At 47.8% G+C, this 27,957-nt stretch overlaps 2 protein-coding genes across 2 annotated transcripts in view; one reads left to right on the plus strand and one right to left on the minus strand.

Moving 5' to 3' along the window:
- The first annotated feature begins 1,176 nt into the window (after positions 1-1,176).
- On the plus strand, positions 1,177-10,373 carry SCNN1D (sodium channel epithelial 1 subunit delta). The gene is made up of 12 exons (XM_068415016.1): positions 1,177-1,493; positions 2,365-2,617; positions 4,057-4,250; positions 5,212-5,315; positions 5,738-5,901; positions 6,478-6,576; positions 7,191-7,308; positions 7,857-7,935; positions 8,566-8,623; positions 9,250-9,305; positions 9,615-9,690; positions 9,960-10,373. The coding sequence occupies exons 1-12, from the start codon at positions 1,177-1,179 to the stop codon at positions 10,371-10,373; spliced, it is 1,932 nt and encodes a 643-aa protein (XP_068271117.1).
- Positions 10,374-12,535: 2,162 nt separating this feature from the next.
- Positions 12,536-27,957, minus strand: part of ACAP3 (ArfGAP with coiled-coil, ankyrin repeat and PH domains 3) — a 78,304-nt gene continuing 62,882 nt past the window's right edge. The window contains exons 17-26 of the mRNA XM_068414649.1: positions 27,842-27,936; positions 27,078-27,292; positions 26,412-26,516; positions 25,899-26,000; positions 23,704-23,796; positions 23,343-23,563; positions 23,071-23,180; positions 22,603-22,713; positions 22,428-22,489; positions 12,536-13,093 (exon numbers count right to left, since the gene is read on the minus strand). Coding sequence (XP_068270750.1) covers positions 12,987-13,093; positions 22,428-22,489; positions 22,603-22,713; positions 23,071-23,180; positions 23,343-23,563; positions 23,704-23,796; positions 25,899-26,000; positions 26,412-26,516; positions 27,078-27,292; positions 27,842-27,936 — 1,221 coding nt within the window. The 3' untranslated portion in view covers positions 12,536-12,986. The remainder of the gene's footprint in view (positions 13,094-22,427; positions 22,490-22,602; positions 22,714-23,070; positions 23,181-23,342; positions 23,564-23,703; positions 23,797-25,898; positions 26,001-26,411; positions 26,517-27,077; positions 27,293-27,841; positions 27,937-27,957) is intronic.

Below are 27,957 nucleotides of genomic sequence, written 5' to 3' on the forward strand. Positions count from 1 at the left end.
AAGTGTGTCAACATTAGGCCAATGTCCCAAACTGGAACTAAAACCTAGGAAGATGTCCTCGATCTGTGCTGGCTAAAACATATGTGCATAAATAATGTTCGCACTTTCATCAGCATAAAGTCTGAAATTATCTAGATAAGCACAGCAGATGTTTTACTTACCGTGACAAGGGAGGTACGGATTTGGATTCCCAGTTATGCTGCTTTCCTTGGGTGATTTTCAGTCTCTGTGCTTTCTTTTCAGTTCTGTAAAATACAGAGAAGAAGAGTTTTAGATTTCTGGAAGAAACTATTTCTGTAAGAGATAGGTGGCAAAATTTGTGTTAATAGCAGTAATTAATATATCTGTGGTCTTCAGAAACAACCCAAGAGCACTTTATTTTAAGTAGTATCTGCAATGCTTTATCCACATCCTAATTTGGTTAATCCCCTCTGTGGTTTCAATTGAGGGGGTGTTTTTCCTCCACTTCCTTTCCTAAATACCTGATTCAGCTCATCTGAACCATGAAATACCCACGATATTTCATCTTGGAAGCGGCTCTATTTCAGGGATGGCAGAAATGAGGCCTGTTTACCTCCATTCTGCAGAATGAGAGATCATACAGCAAAAATTAAAACCAGATCCTAATTTGCCCCTTTCATTCACTTGAAAGTTGCATTTATCCTGATTCCTTGACATAAGGATGAATCCATATTGCCAGTTCCAAGACAATCTTGTTTCAGGGCTATAGGCCAGCATCTTTCACTGGCAATATACTCGTAATGAGTTAGTTACAGATCTGTATCAATGCACAGTGGCACCATGTTTCAGAATTAAATTTTGGTCCTCAGTGTTCTTAGAAAGAAGAAACCTACACACCCCTTTGGCTGCAGACTTCTTAGCAGCTCGTGTATTAGTCACTTTAACTTTGCACACGCACGCTGACAGGAGTCATAGTGTGAGTGGGGTAGGATCCCTCAAGTTACGTTGGCAGCATCACGCAGAACGTTTGACCTCTTTGATGCTTCCTGGTGTCCAAACTCCGGAAAGACCCATGAGTGTCAGCTCACGGTTATTTTCGGCTTTTGCTAATAGCAAACTCATTGGCTCCCTGTTTGAAAGAGTCCATAAATTGATCTTTCTAACAAGGTAATAAGATATTTTTCTTTTTTTATTGAACAGAAACAGACTTAGAGGATGGAGCAGGAAGCGGCAAGAGAAGAAGAGAAGAAAGAAGGCTTGATTGAGTTTTATGATTCCTTCAAGGATATGTTTGAGTTCTTCTGCAAGAACACAACAATCCACGGCACCATCCGCCTTGTGTGCTCAGACAGCAACAGGATGAAAACGGCTTTTTGGACGCTGCTTTTACTTGCCAGCTTTGGCATGTTATACTGGCAGTTTGCACTTATGTTCAGCCAGTACTGGGCCTACCCTGTTGTCCTCACCATGTCGATGCATTCAGAGCCCAAGATGTTTCCAGCAATTACCATCTGCAATCTGGACCCGTACAGGTAACCCATGCTTTCCCCTTGGCCATACTTATGTTCTTTAGAGTCACAAGGGTTCAGGAAGCGTCAGCAACCTGGAGGGGGCTGAAGGCAGAGGGAGGCCACTCTACCTCACACAGGTGAAAAGGGACTATTGTTACTTCCAAACTGGTTTTAGGATAAGATCTTGTTGGGAATTGTGCAAGAACATGTAGCAGTTTGTTTCATGCACTGAGTCAGGATAGAGGGAACTCTGCCTCGTGACTTGGTTCAAGCTGCTGACTGATGGTGTGCTCTGATAAAAACAGCCTTTCCCTGGAAAAGCACGGCTGCTGTGTGTATCCATTCCTAACTGAACTACCCATCTGGAAGGACACATGCTAGAGCCAGTCCTGCTTGGGTTTTCATACCACAGAACGGCTTTAAGGAAACAATAAAGCTTCTGTGAAGCCTGTGTGGCTCTGCTGGTCCAACATGGCTCACACAGTAGTGGCACCTTATCGAGAAGCTTCAAATTACAGAGGGAAGGAATTATGTAATTTCCTCAGCATAATTATCTAATGGGCTGACAGGAAGGCCAGTTTGTGCAGCTCATGCTGCACGGCTACGAGTTCTGAGGTTTTCAGTGGAGGATCCAGCAACTGGAAATTCAGCTGCTGGCCCTCCTAATAAATTAATTTACTGAAGTTAGGGATGCTAAGCGCAGGCACCATAATTGCTGGCTTTTCTCCTGCAAATATCAAGGTCTGCAGAGACCAGGAGAGTAGCCTTTCCATGGATACTCTGAAGGTACATAAAATAAAGTGCTTTTGTCCAATAGAAACATGGATATTCACAAATAGCTCTATATATTATAGAATATAGAAATATTCACTAATATTTCTGTTCCTCGCAGATTTGAACTGGTTAGTGAACACTTGGTTCAACTGGATCACATGGCAGAGGAATCTATCGCTTTTTTGTACGGCATCAAGACATCAGCCAGCTTATTCCACGTGAATGAGAAAAACATCCACGTAAAAGACTTGTCAAGCATAGGCAACACCAGCAAATCCAGCTTCAAGCTGAGCCAGAACTTCTCACTCTTGAGAATGCCTGACCACAACCACAGGTCAGGGAAGAAGCATTCCAGCGTGGGCTTCAGGCTGGTAAGCACGTGTCCTCTTTGAGGTTTTAACCTGGCTACAGACACATGCAGTGAGGACTGGCCGCTCCCTAAGGGACAGGGCGCAGAGGGGGAGCTGCTGGCAGTGCAGGATGGGGCCCCGTCCAACAGTACCTGAGCAAGTGAGCAGGGAAAGCTCCTGGTGGCCAGGTCCATCCAAGCGTCCAGCTCATCAGGCAAGTTCGTGGCGATGAGGCAGGTTCAAGGTCAGGCCATGAAGTTAGCACACAGGATCAATGGGGTCTGCAGTGAGGCAGGAGCTCAGCAGCAGCTCTACAGCACAACCCAAAGAGGGGCTGAAGGTCCTGGGCTGAGCTTAAATGAGCTCCTGGGCAGAGGGTGTGGGTGGAGACCCCAGGTGAGGCTGCTCAGGGCCCTTAAGTGCAATCAGGGCACTGACAAAGAGCTCACAAGATACATTCAAAAACAAAATGAGTGAAAAAATAGTTTCAGTGCTGTGTAATGACAGCTTGGAGGATGTTTCAGGAGAGTCCATCACTGCCTCTAGCCATTGATTGCCAGTGTTCATGTGAAGTGAAAGAACAGCAACATCAATGGTCTCACACAGCCCACCCACCTGTAAAGTCCTTCTGGCAGTGACAAATTCAGCAGAGAACGGTAGCAGCAGGATCTGGGGATCATCATACCCCTTTCTAAAAACATACAAAACATCTAGACTTAGCAGGTGAGCCCTGAAATAACAGAGCAACACGTGAGGATTCCATCAGTGTCTGAATCCTGTGGTACTGGGGGCACTAGAAATGTTGGAGATAAAATGAAAGACGGCAATAATAAATCAAGAGGATGAAAACAATAAATGTGTATCTGTGCCTTTGGAGAAGAATGCAAATGCTTCAGATTCTTCATATCAAAACCAGGGTTAGTGTAGATCTAAGAGCAGAAGCTATGAGAGATTGGTGTGGCCGGAAAGGCCAGCAATTTTTGCCCGGTTATTCTTGTCCTGCCCTATCCTGAAGTCCTTCACCAGACACACTTTCACCAGAATCTGTGGGTGTTCACCTGTCTAAGGCCTGAGTAAGAGCAAAGAAAGCGTCTCAGGAGTTGGTTCATGATTCATGGCTTGTAGAGAATTCCCACCACCCTGTCCTTACTTCTCCCAAGGTACCTGAGCTTGCTTGTCTGCTCTCTTCTGCTGCCTCTTTTCCCCTGCACTCATTCCCCTGTGATGAAGTAGCACACCTAAGTCAGCTTCAAGGATAGAAGATGACCTCCAGAGGTTCCCTTCCAACCTCAGCCATTCTGTGATTCAGTGATAACTAAAATGACCAGAGACTTCACTTTCTGGAAAAATAGAGGTTCCCCTTGTCCCTGTATCCAGTGTTGCCCTTACCCCTGGTCTCTGTTACCCTTAGGCTGTCATGTCCTGGCTGTGCTGAATGGCTCCCTCTCCTTTCCTTCCAGTGCAATGCCACAGGTGGGAATTGCTTCTACAAGACCTATTCGTCTGGGATGGGTGCAATTCTTGAGTGGTACAGGTTTCACTACATGAATATCATGTCCCAGCTACCAGTTATAATCAACATTTCTGATCATGAGGAGCAAATAGAAGATATGGTCTACTCCTGTCAGTATGATGGGGAGCCCTGCAGACCCAGGTATGTTACTTCTTGAGACGCTAGTTGTGATCTCAGCAGAACTCAAGGACTTGGGAGACTGAAACTGCACCTACTCTTCCAGGCAGTGCAGGCACTGGCTTGGCTTGGCCTTCGTTGGAGATCTGACTGAAAGAAAGAACAGCCTTTCATGATCAGAGCCTGGGGCTGGGAACCTAGAAATTAACGTTCTGCCATGACTTACCTCTGTGACCATGAGTTAGTGTCTTAGGGTGCCAAAGAAACCTAAGAGAAATTCAGCAGGAATTAAACCTTTACTGGTACAAAGATGCATTGACTGTGTTGAATAAGCAGAAGGCAAACTTAAGTGTCTTTCTGAGCACTTTCAGCAGAGAGGAGAGGGGTCTACAAAGTTTGTTGTAGATCATTTTCCAAGATAAGGTCCCGTCTTATCTTTCCTGGAGGCAATTAACTCTTACGTTCTTCTGCACTTCGTGTTTCTGATGCTTTCTTGTAATATATTTCCATCTGTGCACTTGATGGTGAGCGTCATCGCTTTTGGACGTGTGTTCACTCAACTCTTCTTAAGGACTCTTATAAACTGGTGGAATGTGGAGACTGACATGGCCAGGGAAGTTCAGCATCATCGTAATAAGTGGTATAATTTTTAAGAAAACAAGGAAAGAGAGAATCTATTTCTCCTGTTGATTAGAGCACAGAATTTGCCTGGTTGTTGGAACAAGCAGGGACAAATTTAGTCTACTTGGTGGAAGGAGAAGCAAGTCAGAACTCTGAATTTGATTCCTGTATTTGCTGCTCTGGCTGTAACCTTGGGTGAGCAGTGAACCCCTGTGCACCTGATCTTTTTCCTTGTCTCTGCTGAGTTAACAACTCTTTCCCACAGGCACTCCTGATACACACACACACACACACCACAGCCTACAGAGAAGTAAAGGTATTGCTACACATAATTAAACCTCATCAAAATCTCTCTTGATTTCAGTGACTATGTCCACTTTCACCACCCAGTCTTTGGAAGCTGCTACACTTTTAACAGCAAGGGAACAGACCCTTTTTGGACAGCTACGAAACCAGGAATTCCTTACGGTATGTTATTTGGCAAAGGGTGGGAAGAAGAGCTAAAGTTAACATAATTTGGCTATGGATTAAGTGTATGTCTTCTATACATGACTTACTGACATAGAGCCCTCTCTTCTAGCCTGGTGGCACAAATGATATACTGTATTTGCTTGCTTCACTAGCCACATGTGTGTGATAGCCCTATCAGCTATATCTTAACTTACAGCAAGCAGAATATTATTTTAAATTTCAAGCACAATATTATTACAGTTTTGGAACAGGCTGGTGCAATTGCTACCTGATCACTCACCAGGTCTCTAAGGAAAAAGAATGGTTCTTCTGTGAGCTAAGACAGCAACTTCATCAGTGCTGAGGAGTCAAGAGGTGGTGATGTTCCTATTTTGGCCCCAAATAAGTTGTTGTACGCTTCCCTTGTCTTTGGGTTGCAGGACTGTCCCTTATCCTGAGAGCAGAGCAGAAGGATCACATCCCACTCTTGTCTACAGTGGCAGGTGTGAAAGTGATGATACACAACCACAATCAGACACCGTTCCTTGAGCACGAAGGCTTTGACATCAGACCAGGCATTGCCACTACCATCGGCATCCAGCAGGTTAGCCCCGTGCTCGAGAGTTTTGCTGCTTTTCCTTGGGTTGCAGAGAGTTGTGAGGAGCTGAACACCATGGCTGATCGTACAACGGACCTGTGGGACTCGTGTGTTCACTTCTGGGCTGTGTGTGTATATTTACACAAGCCTCTTTTCTCTCTTCGCTGTGCTCAGGTTCCCAGGGGTAAAACAAAATTTTTCCAAATGTACAAGTGGCCTTTTGGTCCTCAGCACATTGGGGGCTGATTTGTTTCACGCTGAGGCTCTTACACCTCTTACATCTCGTTGCAGCTCTACGCAGGGGGCTGCGTGTGTGTGTTAGGATGAGAACAACCATTCAGGAGTGATTTAGTTCTGATGAGTTATTGCTCGTCAGCTGAACCGTAGTGACCGACCACGTGCACTCTCCTACCTTTGCCCTGTTACTGTACATGTTTTATTAGCAAGGTATAGCTCAGCTGCTCACCTGTATTACTGCACTGCCTGTCCTTTATATGATGCTCCATCCAGTTGAGTTTAGATGGTGATGGCTTGGTCCAATTAAAGCTCCTAATCACTCAGGCCTGTTTTCTGTGTCCACAGGATGAGGTGAATCGCCTGGGTGGCAATTATGGGAAATGCACAACTGATGGCAGTGACGTAAACGTTAAACTCCTCTACAACAACTCCTACACCCTGCAGGTACACTCAGAGTGGCTGCCAGAGGCCCCAGCTTCTTCAGAGTGGATGAACAGCAAACAAGTCATACCTCACTCTCCAGAGAGCTTTTACAAATCAGCAGGTTGATTGCTGGAACAGAGATTCATGCCCCTCTGAAAAGCAGCTCACAAACAGGGGGTTATACCTTGGAACGTGTTTTACTGAGTGGGGGATACTCAGTGGCAGACGCTGGGGCTCTTCCCTCCTTGTAACACAAGAGAGATCAGAGAGTGAGCCAGTCAAGGCAGCTGGACTGTTCTCATGGGTCATTCTTGGGCCATCAGGTCTTTATTTGTGTAAGCAGTTCCTCCTGGCTCTAGATGCTCGGGCTGTTTAACTGAGATGTTCCTGGGCATAATGAAAAAGGGAGCTGGGGAAAATCCTCTCTCACTGAGTTCAGTACTGCTTTCAGAGGTAAAGACAAGGAATGAAAAGTGAAAACCTTTTGCATCCTCATGCTCCAGTAATGGCTGGTGTCTTTTTGCAGTAACAACACCTGCACGTTGTCTCCTCGCAGCTGCATGCTACAGGCTGAAGATTCGAGCACTTGGGAATTTCTGGCTTACCCCATCTTTTACACCGCCTTTATTTTCCAGGCTTGTTTGCATTCCTGCTTTCAGCACATCATGGTTCGGAAATGTGGCTGTGGCTATTACTACTACCCGCTGCCTCCCGGTGCCGAATACTGTGACTACAACAAGCAGCCTGCGTGGGGTAAGAGCAAAAGATTGTGCTTGTCGCCTGCTTAGACTATTCCCCCACGTCACTGAACCCAGCCAGCCAGCAGACACCTTGCTGTGCATCGCATGGATATCAAATCAGTGCATAAAAAATGTTGATGCTATCAAGCATCCCTTTATTAAGGACATGAATATAGGGTCAGGCTCTTTCATATTACCAATATTGGTGGCTGTGCTGGTGTAAGACAAAGCTTTGAACAGCTTCTCTTGGTTTTCTGGTTGGCCTGTCCTCGTAGAGTCATAGAATGGTTTGGGTTGGAAGGGACCTTAAAGTTCATCTGGTTTTAAAGATCATCTAGTCCTCAGTGGCTCCTTACAGGGAAGGCACCTGCGTTGCACACAGGTGATAAGCTCGGCCATCTGCAACCATCCTGAAGTGAGAGTGTGGCAAAACCAGGTCTGAGAGAGTGCTGGATGCTCGGGAAGGCCACGGGAGGGCAGAGGTTTTGGTAGCCTTCCATTTGTTAGCCTTCCATTGCCCAAGGAAGTGTCTCAGTGTGTTCCTCCCGTTTCTTTCACCAGGTCACTGCTTTTACCAGCTGTACAACAGGCTCAGAAATCACCACCTGAATTGTTTTGACCAGTGCCCCAAGCCTTGCCGGTAGGTCACAAAAGTAGAGCACAATAAATGCCAGCTTGCAGTGGACAATCACTCCGGTGGGAATGTAGACAACTGAGTGGAAAATTTAGGGACCAACTGGCTGACTGAATTTTGGCTTTTTCTGAACCAGAGATTTCAGTTTGGTGTTTGAACCCCAATGCTGAGAAAGGGAAAGGTGACAGCATTAGACAAATTAAATAAGAACTTTGTGTGTGCGTGACAGCAGAGAGGGGAGATTGTTTTAATCACACTGAAGTGTTTTATTAAGTCCAAACCAAATTGTTTGTGTCATTTGTCAGTCTATATCACTTTTCTTGGTTCACCTTTTTTATTGCAGGTCAATTTCAAACTGGAAAGACATAATTTTAAAGCAAAATACCAAATATTTGGGTTTTGAATGCATCAAAGAGAAGTTGTCAGGATTTTGAAACCATTCTAGTTTTCCTCTTGACCTGAGCAGTTTTCAGGCAACCTCTGGGTTTATTTTTTTAAGCTGACTTAAAAAGCTTTATCCAAAGTTCTCAAGAGCTGCCCCCAGAACTTCTGCTTTGGCCAAGTGGTTAGCATCATTAAACTCCTTCATGTCTTCAAGAGTCATAGTGATCATAATCTCCATTTTTATCTTATCAGGGAATCAGTGTACAAGGTGTCTGCTGGGACAGCTAAATGGCCATCCTCCAAGTCTCAGGTAGTCCATACAGACAACTGCTGTGTTCAGAGGGGATAGCTATTTACTGGGGCTGTTGGAACATTCAGTTCCAGGTCTAATCCAAACTTCCTTGTGACCTGAAGCAGTTCACCTCACGGCCTTAGTTCCCACCTACGAAATGGTGCTAATGACCTTCTGCTTCCAGTGGGTGCTGTGGTGTAACTACTCACTGCTTACTGTGGTGAGGTGCTGCAGGGCTGCAGCGGAGATGCTGTGAGTCAGCAGATGACCTCTTGCCATTTCCCATGTTCCAATGTTCAATGGGCATTCGGGCTGTATGACCAGGTGATTAACTCATGCGAAAGAGGTGATACAACCGATACATTTAAAAGAGGAAATTATTTGCTGGGGTTGCCATTAAAGGCAGAATTTAACAACCAGAATACTCTACACGCCTAAAATATCAGTGTATATTTCCTTGCTGTTCTGGCAAATATAGCTACTGCTTGATAACTACCACTATATGTCATAACCCAATCAACTACATCCTTTTTTATTACTCGCAATAGCCATTTGATTGCTTGTGAAATCTACATTTACAAATTATTAAACATACCAGAACTCAGAAGACAGGATTTCCAATAATGTACATCTATCTGCTGCAGGACTGGATCCGCCAAGCCCTAAGGCATCAGAATGGATATAACTCTACCAGCAACAGGTTAGTCACTTGGAGAAGGTACTCCTGTTAAAACTAGGGATTAACTCTTCATCCTTGCAGAATTTGTAGATGTTAGACTGGAAAGGGCAGACAAGAGAAAAATGTACAGGGTCAGCCAATAAGTTTCCCATCTTTCCTCTCAGCACTGTAAGACAGTCACTCCTGTAACCTTTTTCCAAGCTCATGGTAAACACCCTCAGGAAGAAAGCTTCAGGGAGGGGTGAAACCTATGGCCTCGCCACCAGCATGTAAAATTGAGACCAGAATGCCAGCAGTAACGTTGCTAACTGCTCCCTTTCTCCAACACAGGAAGGATATTGCCAAGGTGACTATCTTCTACCAGCAGCTGAACTACCAGGCTGTGAATGAGTCTCCTTTACTCTCAGTAGGTTGCACTACATCAGCTCAAAACATCGTTACCTCTCATTAGGGTGTGCTGTGTGCGGTGGGAGGGAGGGTTATTTACAGCCCCCAAGATGGGATGGGATTATTCTTCTGAAGGAAGAGACTTGAAAATTTCACATTTCACACGGTCACACAAAACTACTCCCCAAATGGCCAGTAGCTAACTGACCTGCTGGCAACACGCAATGATTTCCTGTCCCCAGAGCCCTGCTGTGTGTGATAAACACAACCCTTCGATTCCTTCCACAGGAGAATCTGCTTCTGTCCAGCATGGGAAGCCAGTGGAGTCTCTGGTTTGGATCCTCAGTGCTGTCTGTAGTTGAAATGTTTGAACTGCTTATAGACACGCTCGTCTTGTCCCTCCTCTTCTGCTACCAAAGGTTCAGGGCCAAGAAGACACTGAAAGTAGCTCGCACTCCCACCATCCCCAGCGTGAGCTTGGCCCTAGAAAACTACCGAGTTGTGCAGGAAGAAGCTGGAAAAGGTGATGCTTCTGCTCATACTCACCCTTCTGGAGTGACCATTGCCACGGACACCAACCGTGACCTGCGTCTTCACCCGCTCTCCAGCAAGGTGGAAATGCCCGAGCTCTGCCCAGATGTGGTGCTCAATGGCTTTCGGTACACGAAGGACAGCTCTGTGGAAGGGGAGCGGAGCAGCTGAGGGTGGGTTTGTGTGCACAGAGAAGTGGGAAGCTTGAAAGGCCCCTGATGCTCAGGTGCTGTCAGAAGGGTTGCACACAGAAATGTTCTGGATCCATGATGTGTGAGCACCTAAACACCACGCTGCTGAGCTTGGCAATCCTCCTCCGGGTGTTACAAGCTCATTATTAAACCATCCGTGTGTCCTGGATTCAGGCACCGTGCGATGCCCTTTCCTTCCTAATGAGTGTCTGGGGAGGGGAGAACCCTTCTGCTCTCTGGCCCAGTTGTCGAGTCCTCATAAAAGCCTGCTCATGGCTTTTAAAGTTTAAGCCCTTGTGAGGAAATCAGCCCGTGGCTTCAGACAGGCCCGTCTACATTTCACAAACGTACTCCAGAGAAAAGCCAGCCTGGCTGTTAACGGAGGGATTCCCGAGGAAGCCGAGGAGCGTGTGCTCGAGTCAGCCTTGTCCTGAGGATGGCAGAGCGTGGACCGACGGGAGGTGGCTCTGGTTAGAGCTTTGCCTCCAAGACACCTCTCTGCCCTTAACCTACTGCTGGTGTGTTTTGAGGACAATGCACTGCTGCTGCTGCTGCTGAGATGCTTTTAGACTTCACCCAGATTATTTCAAATGAGAATCACTATCTTAGCGGGGAGAGTTTTTATGTCACAGACGAAGCATCTGATTTATTTAGAAGGTTAAAACAACGCTGCGTTTTTGTTGCAGTCCATTTATAAATAGAGGTGTTTTAATGTTAATATTTGACAGTAATTTATGTGTACATAAAATAACACGTTTATTTTTGATTATGATGATATTTGCACAGGCGCATCTTACTCTGTTACAATCTTGTTTATGACTTGCTGTAGAAAACAAGAGTTAACGAGCAATCAATGAGCTTTGTTTTATAACTTTTTTAAATAATAAAATGCTCTGAATACAGACTGTGACTGGGGGATTTAGTCTGACTTTGTTTTGCCTTCAACCAGTATTTGGGTTTGTTACCACCTAATTGGTGCCCTGGTCTAGTTGCCATGGTGGTGTCAGGGCAATGGTTGGACTCGATGAGCCCAGAGGGCTCTTCCAACCAGACTGATTCTGTGATTCTGTAATTGTTACTTCTCAGTGTTGGCTCTGGAAAAGGCTTTTTCAAACTAAATCGTGGGAAGAGCTTTGGTTCCAGGCCCGGAGGTGGGATCCTCAGAGCCTCGACCTGTCCATACGCATAAGCTTCGCGCTCAGAAGAAAGCCCCTCTCTGAACTCCCAGACTTGTTACCACTGGGACACCTGCTTGTGCCACCTTTAGTAGAATAAAATAATGGTTTCTAAGCTAGTGGAAGCATAAGTCATAGGTATCCAGTTTGAAGGTAGCTCAGAGCAACCTTCTCTGAGGGTGTGGGCTAATTTTCAGCTTAGGAGTTACCTCTTTATTACAGAACATTCCCGTAGCCTGCCGTCGTTGAGAAATCAGCCCTACAAATTCTTCATTAGGGTCATACCTCAGTGCCTGTGATATCATCACTGAAATATCTGCCCTATTTGGAGCTCCTTGTTACATCTGAGCTGTGCATTTCCAGTGCGAAGCCAAAACTGAGGCACAAATGGGAGTCGCTGTTATCCCCAGAATCACACAGCAATGCCATGGGAAGGTAAAAACCCCGAGTCCCAGCTCCCTGCTCCAGCTGCCAGGCTGTTGTTCTTCCCCGCTGGATGGAAAGCTTCTATGCTGGCTGTCCCTCTCTAGGAAATTAAAGCCAAGCAGCAGGAAATTTAATATATTAAACCTTCTCACACTAAAGTGCTTCACTGGCTTGTAAAGATCTAGAAGCAGAAAGAATGAGGAAATGTGTGTGAATTTAAACACAAAAATCCTGTCTTTATTCTCCGTTCATAGATCGGGTGAGATTGTTTTCACTCCCACCTTTTCAAACAAAATACATTTCTTCTGCCATAAGATATATTACATCTCAGCGTGTCACAGTTTATATATACCATACTGACAACGCACTTTATTGTGTCGTGGTGCCTATACCTGTATAGCCCACACATAACCTGTTATTATTTTTTGGTAACTGTGATGTACACTAATAAAAATGACAAAAAATAATACTGAAAGCCATGCCTTGCAGAAGAGTCCAACTCCCCTAACAGTGAGATGCACAACTGGCAGGAGGTGGGGAGGGCTGAGGGAAAGGTGCCGCAGGGACCAGCGTCCACTCAATGGTCAGGACCACTCCCCTGTCCTTCATCCTAGGGGCAGGCACTGTTGGGGTGTTTGGATACACCCAAGAAGGGGAGGTTTTCCCAGAAATAGCAACGAGAGCTGAAAGATCAGCTTAACCCATGTTAAACTGCGTTCAGGTACCGCAAGGCACAGGGCCTCAGCCTCCAGCCTGAATGCGTCCCTATGCTGGAGTTACCCTGGGAAGGTCTGTCACCTCCCCGCTCAGGGCACAGCAGGAGGCACCAGGGAAAGCCCAGGTTTCTTGGAGAATCATGTCTGAACAGAGGACACCTTCAGCGGCCGAGCCCAGCATGCCTGGTACACCCGCTTGGATGTTTGATGGAGCTGGGGCAGCTCAGGGCTTGAGCTCCCAGCAGAAGGTCCGGGCAGAGGCAGGGAGGGACGGGGCTATCTGCAGGAGTGGCTGAAATGCAGGCTCCTCCTGTTGAGCTTCTCAGGGTTGTTCGAAGCCATGTGAGAGAACTCCCGGAAGATGTCCAGGTAGGTGGCGTCTCCTGCAAAAACACACAGGAAGAGGCATTAGTCCCAATATTTTTTGCTTTTCCAAAGCCCAAGAGACAGTAGGGAGACTTAAGACTTGAAGGAGAGAGCTGGTGTGGAAGCAGAGTGCTCCGAAACACAACGGTCTGTCATTGTGCCACTTGTGCAGCAGCAGCTTCGTGCAGTTGGGAACACAGGGCTTGACATGGGTTTGGTGGAGACCGTGTCCAGCCAGGCACAGAGAGAAGGCAATTTACTCGTTGTCTGGCTTCTCTTCTGGCAGCCAGACTTTCCAGAGCTTGTTGTGGCAGGTACAACATCAGCCCACCCGTACTGGAACAAAACAACCCCCTGTTGAAGGGCACCATCAGATAATAACCATTCTCCACGACAGCTGGCTCAAGGCCCTGTTCAAACGACAAGCGAAGGCAAAGAGTTCAGGTGTCCCAGCGGTGGTTCTGTGATAGGATCTCCCTTGATGCAGGAATGGTTTCAGATTTATGCTGCAATTCTAGAGATAATTAGGCACCCGCATCCCGTTAATTACATCTCTGCTTGTACGTTTGCTGCTTCACGTTCTAGGGCAATTTTTGCTACGGACTGGGCTAGTGAGCTCATTTGTACCTGGTGAGGAATCCGCGTAGCCACAGGGGAAAAGATAAGGGAAAGCTCCCAGGTATTCACCTACACAGGTGCAGCTGCCTTTAGTCTTTCATACAGAGCTCCCGTGCCCTTTGACAGAAGACATGTCCTGGGGAGTCACCAAGAGGGCAGACCCACAGCTGCTATGGGTCTGCAACATTGTCTGTCAACATCGGTGCAGCTCTGAGGGAAGAGAAAAGCTCATACAAAAACCTGGTTCCATGAACCCAAGTCGATAGCAGGATCCAGTGTAACTTCACGTTGCCTCACAAATCTGGCTGGAGAGAATGGTCTGAGCATGTCCCGCTGGCTGGGGGCGGTCAGAGGAGCTTCCCCTCGCTCGCTCCTGCCCTGGAGGCATCTCCATGGTGTTCCTCCAGCTGCTCCTTTGATGGAAGCTCCCAGGACAGGTCCCTCTGCGAATGCGGTGTCCCCTTCCACCCCAGCTCATGGGTGAGCACACGGGGATGTCAGAATTGTCTCTTTTCAGTGTATGAAGAGTGTCCAGCACAAAAGTCTTGAGAAAAATAGTCTTCAGCATTATTCACATGCAGGTGGCAAAGGCTTGTACCAGGAGCGCTCTCATCAGGCAGGCTTTGGGCTGGATGTGTGGATTTTCAGGCACAGCAATGCTCAGGAGACGTACGGGTTTGTGCCTGCTGCAAAATCAGCTTGACCTACCTGTTAGCTTCTGGGCACAGTCCCTTGAGCCCCTCCTTAGCTGGTGGGACTCAGCCTGTTCCCACCACTCCCACCAGTGCTGCCCTGCGCATACAAACACACCCCGATGCTACAGCCACTTCTGCCCTGCCGCCTGCCAGCCCACCGTCCCCTCCCACCAGCGACAGACCCTCCGTGACCCACACCCACGCTGCCTTCCATCCTCCGTGGGCATCACCCCAGCTTCCCAGCACGGCCACCCGCTCCCCCGCCACCTGTTCCTCCCACCTTCCCTAAATAAAACATTATTATGGGAGAAGAACCGCCCCCCCCCTTATACATGAAATAGAGACCAGGCAGCATTTCTGTGAGGACCATAAGGACAGATCTCTCCTGGGTTTATTCAGGAGCCTGCTGTTGAGTTGTTCAGCATACCTGGCATCAACAAGCACCAAACTGGCTGAGTTCTGGTGTAGAGGACCAGGTAAGAGCCGCTGCTTCTCCTCTCTGATCCTGACTTAGTTTGCACACCAGTGGGACGGTGTCACAGAGAATTGCTATGACCTCCTGCCAGTAGCCTGTGCTGGTAAAATCGTGACTAGATCCCTGTTCAGCGAGCTCACTAATCCTCCTGCACACGGCTGAAATACTTGTTCTGGCACCACTCAGATAGAACTCCAGTTACAAGAATCCTCCTGTTGTAGAAAAGTATTAGTCCCAGATTTTTGAAGCTATTTAAGCATTTAATCCTCATTAACTAAAGAAAGAAAGAAAGAGTCTTTTGGAGATCTGGGTTTCTGTAATTGCATTTCAGTCTTCAGTGTGTTTATCCTCGTGAGGCTGGGTGGGACCAGAGTCTCTGTTTCAGACAGGAGATAGACAGGTAGTAAAATACAGGGATGGCAGCAGAGGTCAGTACCAGGGTGGGGAGCAAGCCATGCATCTCCCAAGCTCTCTGCTTATTAAATTTACTGTAAGACCATGCAGCTCTCCTGCCATAAATTTTGTTTTTCTGCATTTGTTTTCCATGCTAAGTACGACAGAAATCATGAGGCCAGGCCAGTCTTTCTTTTCTTCTTCTTTTATTTTTCTGCCACAGAGAAACCAAGGGGGGAAGGATTGCACTGGGATACGTGGGAAGGGGTGGTCCATGGGCAGAAGAGTGATATTTTCACTTAGTGCAAGGTCTCCTTTTACAGGACACCCATCAGCAGGCTCGTAACAGATCAAGCATTAACTGACTGAGGTACTCTGAAGAAACATAAACGGGTGGGCTGGGGGGGTGATCTGAGCCTGTCCCTCTACCCCAGCCTTCCTCCAGAGCACCCTGAAATCACATTATCACAGGACAGGGTCACAGAGAGCCAAACAAAAATGCAGCTTATTTATGGGGCATTCCAGTCCATTCATTGCCATAAAATTCAAGCTGTAGGAATGAGGAGAAGGAAAACAGGTTAAAAGGGGATGGTTTTCTAGATCCAGTTAATACAGGCAACAAGGCAAGAAACCCTACAAAAATAAATCAAGCCAAAGAAGGAGGAGGGAAGGAGTTTATCTAGATTTTTATTAACAGTGTTTCAAGAGACAATAGAAGAGAAGGGAGGGGGGAAAAGGCAGACACCACAGCAACGGTTTTAAAATTGTACAAAGATAACATACAGAATATCTGGTTCCATAGTTACAGTCAGCACAGGCTGTGTAGGGAAAGGGGGGATTAAAAAACGTGTTACAAAGTTGCAGTGAAAGCAGGCGAGTGAAGGAGGTTAATAGGTTATAGCGTATTTACAGCAAGGGTCGGCCCCCGGGTCCGCAGCCCAGCTGTGCCGTGGGTGACGGAGCCGGGTTCATCAGCCACGCTGAGCTAATAAAGAACCTTCTCCGTGTTTGGAGGGGAAGGTACGGGAGCCCCAGCCAGGAAGGGGCTGGCTGGGCTCTCTCATCTCAAGGGCTTCCAGCCTGTGTCACCCTACAGCAAGGAAGGCTGACGCTGTGTCTGGTTCAGCAGCCACAGGTCTGGCGTAGAGGGCTCCCAGGATGAGGAACCCGCCCCAACATCCACGTGCTGCTGGAGGGACACGATGGATGGAAGTCAACTGAGACAGGTCTACAGAGCCACTGCCAACCTGAGGGTGAGCACCCAGCCACTGCCCCTGTGTCACCTATCGGAGCACGAGGACGTAGAGGCTGAACGTGCTCCTTCACGGCCCTCACTGCGAGGGAGGTGCTGAGATGGGGTTGTGGAGCCAATGCTCCTCCTTCAGCTCGCCTCTCCAGCCATCTATGCTGCTGCACTAGACACACACGTGGTCCTCCTCATGCCTTGGAAACTATCTTGGCTACTACCCCTGCCTCTATCCCTCATTCCCTCCCCCTATCTATTCAGCTGCCCTGTCCTCCCACTAACCCCGTGCTGGGTACACAGCTCAGAAGAGACATAGCCCAGCCCAAACTCCCTACAAGGCTGAGGAACCAGCAGGCAGACTGATACCAATCCCATTCCTATGGACACAGCACTCTATATATTTGGGAATCTCAAAAAAATCTTGTTCCACTCTCCCTTCTCCTGCTCAGTCCCCCCCTTCCCCACACCCCCTTCTCCATGTAACAGCACCCCCCACTCGCACACCCAGGCGCACTCACACAGACATTTGTCATCAGCTCACCCACGGTTTAATATCACATTTTCATCCCGTTTTGTCTTTGGTTGAAAGCAATAATGCCCGGGCAGAGAGGAGAGAGAAGCGGGTTCAGGGACAGTCGAGCAGCACAGGAACAACACAGGAGCTCAGCAGTGGGCAACACCTGCGTTGTGGCCACTGGACAAGAAGTTAATCAGTGCATTTCTTTAGGAGGTTCTGGTTTTCTCTTGCATAAATAATGGCCATTGTTGCTGGTCTGAGATGTTACTGATCTATTTTATGCTGATCACAGTCTCAGCTTGTCAAATCTTTTCCTTTAAAGACATAAACTCCTCCAATTCCATGTTTTTCCTCTAGACTGCTCAAAGAAATTTCACATGGCAGAGACCATCTCAGAGCTAACAATATTAAAATAACCTGAGGATTCCCTGGATGACACGTGGAGAGGGAACACACAGGGAATCATTTCAACTTGCCAGCAACCTGAACTCATCCTGTTTGGAATCAGAGACATATGGCAGACCCCAAAGATCCAAACCTAGACTGCCTGTCCAGGCACTTGGGTATAGGGTTTGGGTTGAGGACAGGTATATAAATATTCACCCAGATCTCAAGAACTCAAAAGATGGCAGAATCCTGAGGAGATGGTTCAGGTCTGTTTGTGTTTGGGCAATGCCTGGCATGTTGCTTTCTAGACAAAGGCAAATCTCCTCCTGTTAACTGTGGTTGCAACCAAGTTACTGTCATATAGATAAACATACGCACTCTTTGAAGAGAAAGGAAGAATGAAAACAGGAGTTTTGGCATTAGATATTTCAAACAAGATTGTACAACACAAATACGGCTGTATTTGAAGAAGGAAAAAAGGAAAATGTTCAATATTTACTCTTTCCTGGAGCCTGGTTGGCCATTTACTTCGCTGAAAACAAACTTCCCCACTCTCCCCTCCCAACTTCTAAGCACACACGCACACACATATACACCCCAATCAAAAAAAATATCAAATAAACACAGAAAACACTGAGAAGTGCCTCCTTAGCATTTTTTTTTTTCCTGGAGAACCTTTTTGTTTTAGAAACTGCAGGATGTACTCAAGTGTTTGATTATATTTCAAACTAGAGGCATGTAATGCCTCATGAGCTGTATAATGAAAATGGAAGAGAAGAGGGGGGGGAAAGGGAAGTTGTGGGGGGAAAAAAGGCAGGTTTTGAAAAATATTCCCTAACAATGCTACAAAAAAAAATCCTGACATTAAATACAGACAAACTGTATTGAATAAAAATTGCACTAGTCCTCTGGGCACATCAATAATAAATTAAATACTTAACAATTTCACTGATTAAAAAAAGACAGAACAAAAATCCATAACAAAAGAACATAAAACCCCCCAATACTGTATGTAGGAAAAGTGCACAAAGTTGCTTTATACATTGAATCTAAATAAAGTACCAATACATGTTAAATAGATAAATTGTCTTGCAAGACACCGCTTTTCGCATCAGTATTTACATCAGCTTTAACTTCATGTACTCCAGCAGTGAGTCTGAGCTCCAACGGACCTAATGTACAGGGTTTTTGTCTTGTTCTCATGAGCCACTAACGCCGACCGTGAAATAAAACGACCCGCCGTGGAAGCCACGTCTCCAGTCCTCCCTGGCTCACAGAAAGGATCAGGCCTGTTTCTAACTTCTTATAAAAAGCTGGAAAACCAATCGGGGCGTTTTAAGTTGCTGTACATGTAAAAAACATCGCTAGACAATGACCACGCTGAAATTCATTCCCAGAGTAGGACCATGGCAGCGGTGAAACATCTATTTCCCTTTCAAGCTGTCTGAAGTACCCTGAAAGATGCCAGCTTTGATTCAGTGTGGCCTTTTTCTAGGAAAGGGCCCGACCTGAGGGGACACCAGCGCTGACAAACATCAGAACTGATGCAGATCAGTATAAAACGGGATAGGATTATCAGAGAATTCATTGCAGAGAACCCCTCCGCTCCTAACCCAGGAAGCGGAGCGAGGTCTTGCTTGGATATTGGTTCCTGTACCAAGTGCTGATCTGGATGCCACCGGGTGGTCTGACCACAAGCACCGCACGGTCCCGCTGAAGGGCTCTGCTGGACCACCAGCAGGCTCAGCACCACAGCTCATGTCACTGGACAACAGCAGCCAACGCCGTCCGAGCTCCACACCGAGCAGTGGGGTCTGCAGGGCATCTCACACTGTTGTAAGACTACAGATTTGCTCCTGACCCCACTCAGACTGATAGTAACGCTACCACCAGTCGCAAAGTGGGCTCAACCGACAAGGAAGGGGTGTCAAATGGGGCAGTGAGACACAAGTGAAGGCACCACCCTGCTCAGTGAGGAAGCCCATTGAAATGGAGAGTGACTTTTACCAGGAAGAAGAGAAAGTCCAATGCAAAGGACTGAAAGATGAAGCTCCATGAGAATGGGAAGTGGTAACCTTCTGTAATCCTGCAGGAGAAGCGCCGAGCGGGCAGTGATGCTGGCTACACCTTCACGTGGGTATCCAGAAGAGGTATTTCACCCAGGGCATGTTAAACACAAACTGAAGGAGACCACGTAGCAGCACCAGCTATGCACAACGCACACCCGCCTGCCTTTGGGGTCACTGTGTGTGTACACTGGAGTCAGCCCCCTTCTTTCAGTGATGGCTCCAGAGTCACACGTGGTGGCTACAATCAGCACACAGTCCCTACTCACACAGCAATTGTCCTCTGAACTAAGGATTTACACGTCCTGGCATTCCTCTGAGACCAAACTGCAGCGATGGTGGCATTCTGTGCCACTGCTTCATCCCACCTGCAGTTCTGAATGTCTCCTGAGGGTGCCACGGCTGAACAGAACATGAATCAAGTGATCTGTCCTCTGCCAACCTCAGGGCAGCTTCTACTCAGAGAAGGGTTCAGAGGGGGTATTGCCTGGTTAAAGACAGAACAGTTTCAGACCAGGCATTGAACAGCTAAGAAGGGAGAATGCAAATCTGCACGGTGCCCTCCCCCTCCAGCCCACCAGCACGCTGGAGATCTGCAGGTTCACGCAAGCCAGGAGTTACCCAGCCCAGGTTCAGCAGCAGCAGCTGGGACAGAGAGAGTGGGGTGATGGAGAAAATGCCGTGCAAGGCATTGCCAATGATAAACAGGCTGATGGGGCCGAGCTCATCATTTTTATTTTCCAAGATTGGTGGAAGGAGATTATTTAGGGAAGCACAAAAGGCCCTGGGGCCAGATTTTGCACTGCCCTTGATCTGCAGCAGCTTCAGCACAGTCTCTAGGACCATTCCAGATTCACAACAGACAACTGGGACTGAGATCAGAGCTCAGCACTCGGTACTGTGCATCCCAAAGCTCCGAAGGGAACAGGAATGAGAAAGCTACAGGACAAAGATGGGCTTCAAGACCCAGATCGCACAGACAGAAAACTGTGGTCTGGCTGCAGCAAAATCTGGGACAGCACTTTCCTAAGGGAGCAGGGACCCTCCCTTGAACTGAGAGGACACCCCACTAGAGTCTAAGTGGGGTTTATTGTTCCACTTTTAGATGTGTGGGTGGACATCAAGTGCTGTTGGTCCAGTCTCAGCGCAGTACCTTGAGGGAAGAGCTGGATCACTGTTGCTTCAGTATCTGAGGATGCAATTACGGTAATAGAAACAAACCTGCAAAGGTTTAATCCACTAAGGGCTGCAGCAGGACAGCAGCCAGTATAGCAAAAAAAGTAAAGAAGTCAAATATTGGATGAAAAATAATATTGTGTATCACTGCTGATGTAATGCAGGAGGATGGGGAACTCTGCCTGGCATTCTTGCCTTCCTTGCGAGATCTTGACCCCCCTGAGACCCCAGCACCATCCATAAGGCACTACGGCCCAACCCCAGAGCCAGCAGCCTAGATGCCCAGGCAATACCAGGTGGGGACTGCCACCCCCAAGTCCTGAAAAACTCTGCCAGCTGCAGCTGAGGGCATTCTGAAGGGGCTCTGACAGAAGCACATCTCAGTCTGGCATCCAAACTCCCAGCCAGAGGATAATCTGCCAGTGGTACGTGTGCTCTGTGAGCCCTCCTGAGACAGGGTGACATGGCTCCAGCATCTCTGCAGAGCTACTGCAGCACAACCCCATAGCACAGACCATAAACACAGCAACAAAGTGCTCCAAGTAGAAACACGTTCCCCCACTCTAGTAAAGAATAATACAAGAAAAAGGAAAGAAACAAAAAGAAGAAGATTCTACTGGTCATTGGAATTGGGGGAATGAAAAAGCCCCTGGGCCAGCTGCTGAGGTGCCCTACTCACACGCTTCAGCACGCGGGGGGAGAGCGCAGAGGGATGCACATGTAGGTAGGAGTCTCCTTCACAGAGATGCTAAGTCAGAAATCTGAAGTGACCAGGAAACAAACCGAACCAAAGTCAAATTGCACCATGCAGCCAGCAATGTGGGCAGTGGGAGCTGGATGTGGCTTTTCTTCCCTGACACAAAGCCCATCGCCAGCGACAAGCTTCTCCCAGCCTCAAAAAATCAGCACTGCTGCTTCCGTAACACTGTGAAGCACTGCGCTTCCTTCGGCCCAGGAAGCAGGCGAGCTATGGCTTTGACTAGCTAACCACCAGGGGCAAAGAGAGGGGAGTGGGGCTGGTATAGTCCTGAGAGCAATTAAGGCGAGGAGCCATCGCTCTCAATCCTACCCCTCCTGTTGTGCCTTCTGGAGCAAAATATCTCTGCCCCACAAAACAACCTGTTCCTGACTTAGAGGTCATCCTTTAGTGTTCTCAGCTGGCCCCAGCAGCTCCCAGATGCCGCAGCAGTCCCATGAGAGAGCAGGCTGCTGGTCACGCTGCCAGGACACACGGCTCCACATCAGAATCCCTTTTCAAACAAACTGTTCAGACAAGAACTCAGTGCATGGTAACAACACCGAAGCAGAGACAGGTTCATCTGATCGTATTGTTGGTGGCTTTCTTCTGGTGATACAGGGTTTCCTTTTCTTCTCTTTCCTTTTTTTTTTTTCTTTTTTAATGCTAAACTCATCTCCCATACTCTTCACACACTCAAGTCCACACGCCATGGTCTGTGGTTATGCCCTAGGAGTCTCCTACACAAAATCAACCATCCAGTAGTCAAGCATGAGAACTTAATGCTAACAGGAAAGACCCCTTTTCCTTCCTGTGTGCATCTCAACCTCTATGTGCAGGCATCAAAAACAGACCAATCTGCAAGAAACACCAATATACCAAGGATGGGGCTTCTCAGCGCTTCTAGAAATTCAGCCCAACTTCAAGACAGCAAAGAGGAGGCGGGAGAGTTGTCATTAACACTCATCTATATTAAGGCTGATGAACTCCTGTATACACTTCCTGTACTGCAGCTCAGTAGGGCTGTTGCTGGGATATTGACCTGGTTGTCCAAAGGGGCCCTCTGCTTCTCGCATCTCCTCGTTCATCCGAGCCAGACGCAGCCTAGAGTGAAACAGAGAAAGCACAAGGGAGGGAGGTTGGGTTATTCCTTCCCTGATGGCTATTCACAGGGATGTTCTTGTGTACAGGCACTGGGAAGTCCTGGCTGCACTTACAAGGTCACTATGTCTGCGTTGGCTGCCTGGACAGCAATGCTGAGCGGGTCCTGCCCGTCGCCATCCACCGCGTGCTGATTTGCCCCTCGCTTGAGGAATAAGCAGACCTGGCTGCAGAAGGGAAAGAAGAGACCATCAGAGCAGAAATTCCAGCTCCTCCCCACCACACTGGAGTGGGCAGAGGGCACTGTCCTGCCACAGACAGACACAGCTTCACTTCTATTGATCTAAATCAGGAAACACTGGAGAAAGGAATGGGTACACAGGAGCCCAATTACCCCCCGTCCATCAGCATGGGGGCAATTATCCTTAAGACAATCAAGTTGTTGATGTGATATAAAAAGGCATGTTTTGCAAATAACCAATTCACCCAAACCCAGCTCCCTTCCCACCTCACCCCTGACTCAGTGTTAACGCTGATTCTCAGTCCCTGATGAAGCACGTCAGAGCACCGTGCAAAGAACTCACCCAGTATGGCCCAGGTACGTGGCATGGTGCAAGGGAGCCCGGCCCCGGCTGTCTCTTTGGTTCACATCTGCCCCGTTCTGCAGCAGGAATTCACAGGCTATCAAGGAGCCCTGGCAAGGGAAAGGGGAATTTCTAAATAAATTCAGCCAGCAGTACTGAGAGGACACACGAGCATGTACCAGGCTGTAAGCTGCCCGTTGTCAGTGCACTCTGAACTAGAGTCAAGACCTCACGTTCCCAAATGTGGCCTCCCAGCCACCAGCACAACGTACCCCCATCACAGCTTGAATCAGAGGAGTTTTGCTTTCATCTTCATCATTCACCCAGTTGATCTCAGCACCGTGCGCCAGCGCTTCTGCCATGAGAGGCAGGTTTCGGGCTTGTGCTGCCTTGTAGATCAACAAGCCAGGGTGCAGCTCCCTCAGGTCCTCCAGATCTGATGCTTCCTGTTCAATCTCTGCTTCGCCGCTTGACTCCTCTGACACTTCGCACTCTACGAGGCAGAAAAGGATGGAGAGAGATGACCCAAAAGCTTCGCATTTCCCATTTCTTATGTTCCTTGTTGTTCTTGGCACCAGTCCTGACCATCCGTGCTGCCTCCCCACGCTTCCATCAACAGCCTGTGACACCCACCTTCCTCCGTCACGCTGTCCACCACAGAGCCAAACACCAGGATATCAGAGCTGCCATCCGTGCTTCCTCCAAGCCCACTGTCACTGCTCAGACCTGCAGGGCCAACAGAAGACAAACCAAGCCCATTTTAATACACAGGCAGGCCAGTACCAGGCACAGCTGAGACCACAGGGGAAAAGGGCTGCGCAGAACGTCACACACACATCGCACCGGGCGCTGCTGGCAGGGGAGAGGGGGACTGCTATCCCATTTAGCCCCGCTCAATAAAACTGCCCAAGGAAAAACTGCAAAGCCTTATGGTGTCCATGTCCCCACGCTGCCCTTCATGCAGGGATGCTCCAACATTGCCACGGCACTTTGGACTGCTGAGGACAGCCCTTGCTGCAATCCGTGAGGGACACCGTGACGTCGACTGGAGCAGAGCAGCAGCAGAGACAGCTTTGCAGCAGGTTATGCAGTGTCACTAGCAAATGAAGACACCCCTCTGCTTTTACCACTAATAATCTCAGTTTCCACGCTATCCATGCTCTCCCCAGAGCTCTTCAGTTGTCACTGGGGCACCTGCCAATGCATCGCTCTTGTGACAGATTATTGACCACGACTGGGCCAAATAATATCAACAGTGTGTATCTCAAGCCAGATTTTTAAAGCATTGTCCATTGGCTCATTCACCTTCACGGACATCCCTGCCCTTTCCCCACAGTGCTTCCCACCTTCCCTGGGAGCTGGTGGATGTTACAAGACAGCTGACTGCATACAAGAAATGGAGTCAGGAAGAAGTGAAGCAACTTGCCCAAGGACACACAGTGTGTCAGTGGCAGAGCAACTTTGTACCTTTTCCAGCTTGCACTCAAAAGCTGTCCAGAAAATGACACAAGAATTGCCCCTGTGGGAACAGGGATCGCCCATCACCTTTGTCCCGAGAGTGCCCAGCCCCCTTGGGACCTCTGGCTGGACTCAGCTTCTTGCTGCTTTTAACTTCCCCGATGACTGTAAGGGCTGGGAGTGTCTGTCCTCCCAGAACTCAAGAGTTTAAGTCCTCATGATCAACCCCAAGACCTACACTCAAACCACTGCAGTTAGAAAGAAAAACAAGCCAGCTTGGAGCTGATAAAATGTTTCTAAAATATGAGTAGTCTTTGCAGAGTAATAGCAGGAAAGCTGGCAAGAACTAAAGATCTGAGCCTTGAAAACCGTGGCAGAACAAGACACCTTAACCTTGAAGGCTCTCTGTTGACATCTTCAGAGCAGCTATAGCTAGGTGCCAGACAGACAGTCTCTAAATCAGCGGTCCTGAAATCATGGTTCGCAAGTAATCCTTCAGCACTGTTCACCAGCCAAAGGAGAGAACGAAGCTACAACAGGAAAGGTTTAAAGTGGCACATACACGAATTTTATTTGGATTTGCTGTCAGAAAAAGCACTGCTGGTTTTTGTAGAAAGCAAACGTGCTGCTTGGTGAGACTGTGCTCCCTGTGGCAGCACAAGTGAAGAGAGACTCCAGAGAGGCCACGTGACACCACTCTAGATCTACATCAAAGCAAGAACGGAAGATCAGGCTCATATCACATGAATATTAATACACCAAATTCCCAGTTCTGTTCCCACTGAATCAGCGACAAGATTCCTGTTTTCTTCTACAGGAGCAAGATAAGGCTGTTGAGCTACTCTGAAGTCCTGCATCTCCCAAGTATTGTTTCTGTTGACTAATAATGCTGAACTTGAAACTGGAACAGCCCTTGAGGCACTGATTCAGACAAGCACTAAAGCACCTTGTTCACTGATTTCAAGAGATAACATGTACTTGTAGGAAAGCCTGTGATTTTCTGCTGTGCTGACTCAAGACCTTAAATATTTCTCACCTGAGTGTGATACCGGACCACACGACTACCTGGGACAGATGTGGGGCTTTTGAAGTAATACTTCTTACTTCCTATTTGCCATGAGATCCCACCTGTACAGGACTGGATCCTTTAGCTCATCTGAGGGACAGTTGTTCCTTTAAGATGTAGTAACTCTACTAACTGGAAACCCTTTGCCTTTTGAAAGCCTGCCAGCCTGTCCTTCCCACAAGGGACTGGTAATGTGTGGGTTGCAATCATTTGGCTGAAAGAAAATACAATAACTGCCTCTTGGTTTGGAACAAGTAAAATTTGGGTGTCTCTTTTGCTGCTAGCTGCCAGAGCGTCACCTTACCTCCGTCCAGGAGGAACGGCGTACCGCTCCCACCGGGACCAATGCCACTGCCACTCCATGGGCCACCTGTTAGCGGATGCTGCATAGAGATGTGGCTGGCACCTAGAGGAAGGTGGACGGAATATGAGGGGAGTTCATCGTCACAAACACAAAAAAGAAAAATTGTCCGCAGTAAGACTTGCTAAAAAAAGGAGAAAAATTAAAAGCCAAAACTAAAACCAGAGAAAAGCCAATGGAATGCATAGTCTGGGAGTAAAAGATGTTGGGAAAAAAAATCCCATCCACCAGAATGCAAACACCAGGGACTAACTGGATAGGATATTAAAATAGTAAGTGCAATAAAAGAGCAATGGGCTGGAGTTTGTGCAACTAACTCCCCATCACTCTTCTGAAATATTCACCCTCTCTCCAGTGAGGCCGTTACCCTTGCCTTAGGCCTGGTGCAATGCACATGCCCTGGAAGAGCTGGGAGGTAAAGCGTGCCAGGAGCAGAGACACTTTCTTTGTACTTACTGCGCGGGCCGGAGCCAGCCCCAGTGTCAAAGTAGGAGAAGAGAGAGTCCAGCTCATCAGGGCAGAAGAGGGAATCTCGACGGAACTTCCTCTCCAGCGTAGCTGCTGTTTTACACAGAGAGATTTGAAATACTTAGTTAATAACATGCAAATGAACAAATGAGAGACAATTCTACAGCTGTATTTACACAGCCTGAGCTTGCATGTCCAATGCACCCCAGATGTGCCCAGTGCCACACTCATGTCCACATACACCATCAAAATACAAGAGACCTGACTATGTTCTGCAGTGTATCACTACCTAAATCATCCCAGAGCATTCTGAGCAGCCAGAACCCTTAATAAACAGACCAAGCAGGTAAAAATAAAAGGATTTGAAACTTAATAAAAAGCAGGAAGCTGGAATACAAAAGAAAATGCACAAAGCAAGCTTAGAAGTTGCTGGATCCCCTAGTATAGGGTTCCTTTAGCCACAAGAACCTCCTTAAACAGATGGAAGATGTTAGCAAGTGGCTCTAAAGACCTGTGTCAACACAAATTGTGCAACAGCATTTTTGCTTATACCTCTGGCAGGTCCTAGAGGAAGCCAGGGCCACACGTTATGAGGGCAGTTGTGTACACACCTACAAAGAGTGGTGAGCTCTATGGGGTGAGGGGGGTTCCCACCTGATGACAGCATGGCTGAGGATGCATTGCCTGCTTCATGGCGGTACTTTCTACGAGCTGTGGGTGCTTTCGTGGCGCTGTTGTGTCTCTGGCACTTCTTCACACACCAGCGTCGAGGTTTCCGCTCATTCTCTGTGAGAGTCTCCCCATTTGGCACCTTCTTCAGGAATTTCTTCTCCACGTACTTCACCTTGATCCAGGCTTCCTTGTCCTGTCTGAGAGGAGAACAGCGTAAAGCTGCACACAGGGTCACATGAATCACCTAAAGCAAACAGCCACAAGGAGATGAAGCTGCTCTGGGGCATTTTATCCACCTGGCTTTGAGTCCTAAAAATCACTGAGGCCGGTATTAAGAAGGGAGAGTTCCTCAAACCTAAACATACCTCCAATTTCACAGCAAAACTAAGTGCAGTGCGCAGCTGAGAGTGGAATGAGATGTTCAGCCCTAGGCAACACCACATGCTTCAGTCACATGTATTTGTAAGGTCTCAGAGAAGGTGTAAACCCAGCAAGCCCTGGTTCCCAAGCACGTTTCACCAGGTTCTTGGCTGGTAACGCCTCACTGACCTTTCTGAGAGTCCAGCTCAGGCTAGTTACAGAGGGAGGGGGCTGAGATAGGTGTACCTGAGGTTGTCTGGGCCCTCAGTGAAGGGCCAGTCACACTCTTAACCTGACTTTCCAGACAGCTTAGGGTCCTGGGTTTGCTGTGTGGATGGAGAGCCTTCCACAGGACCGAGAGGACCAGTGTGTGCGCTCAGACTCACCTGGAGCTCCCTGCTGTTGGTTTCTTAAGCCCCAACTCTTCACACTGTGCCTCATAAATCTGATTCATGGTACTGTTCCCCAGCTCACACATCAGCTGCAATACAAGAAGGAATGA

The sequence above is a fragment of the Nyctibius grandis genome, chromosome 17 (assembly GCF_013368605.1).
Source record: "Nyctibius grandis isolate bNycGra1 chromosome 17, bNycGra1.pri, whole genome shotgun sequence".
NCBI lineage: Eukaryota > Metazoa > Chordata > Aves > Nyctibiiformes > Nyctibiidae > Nyctibius > Nyctibius grandis.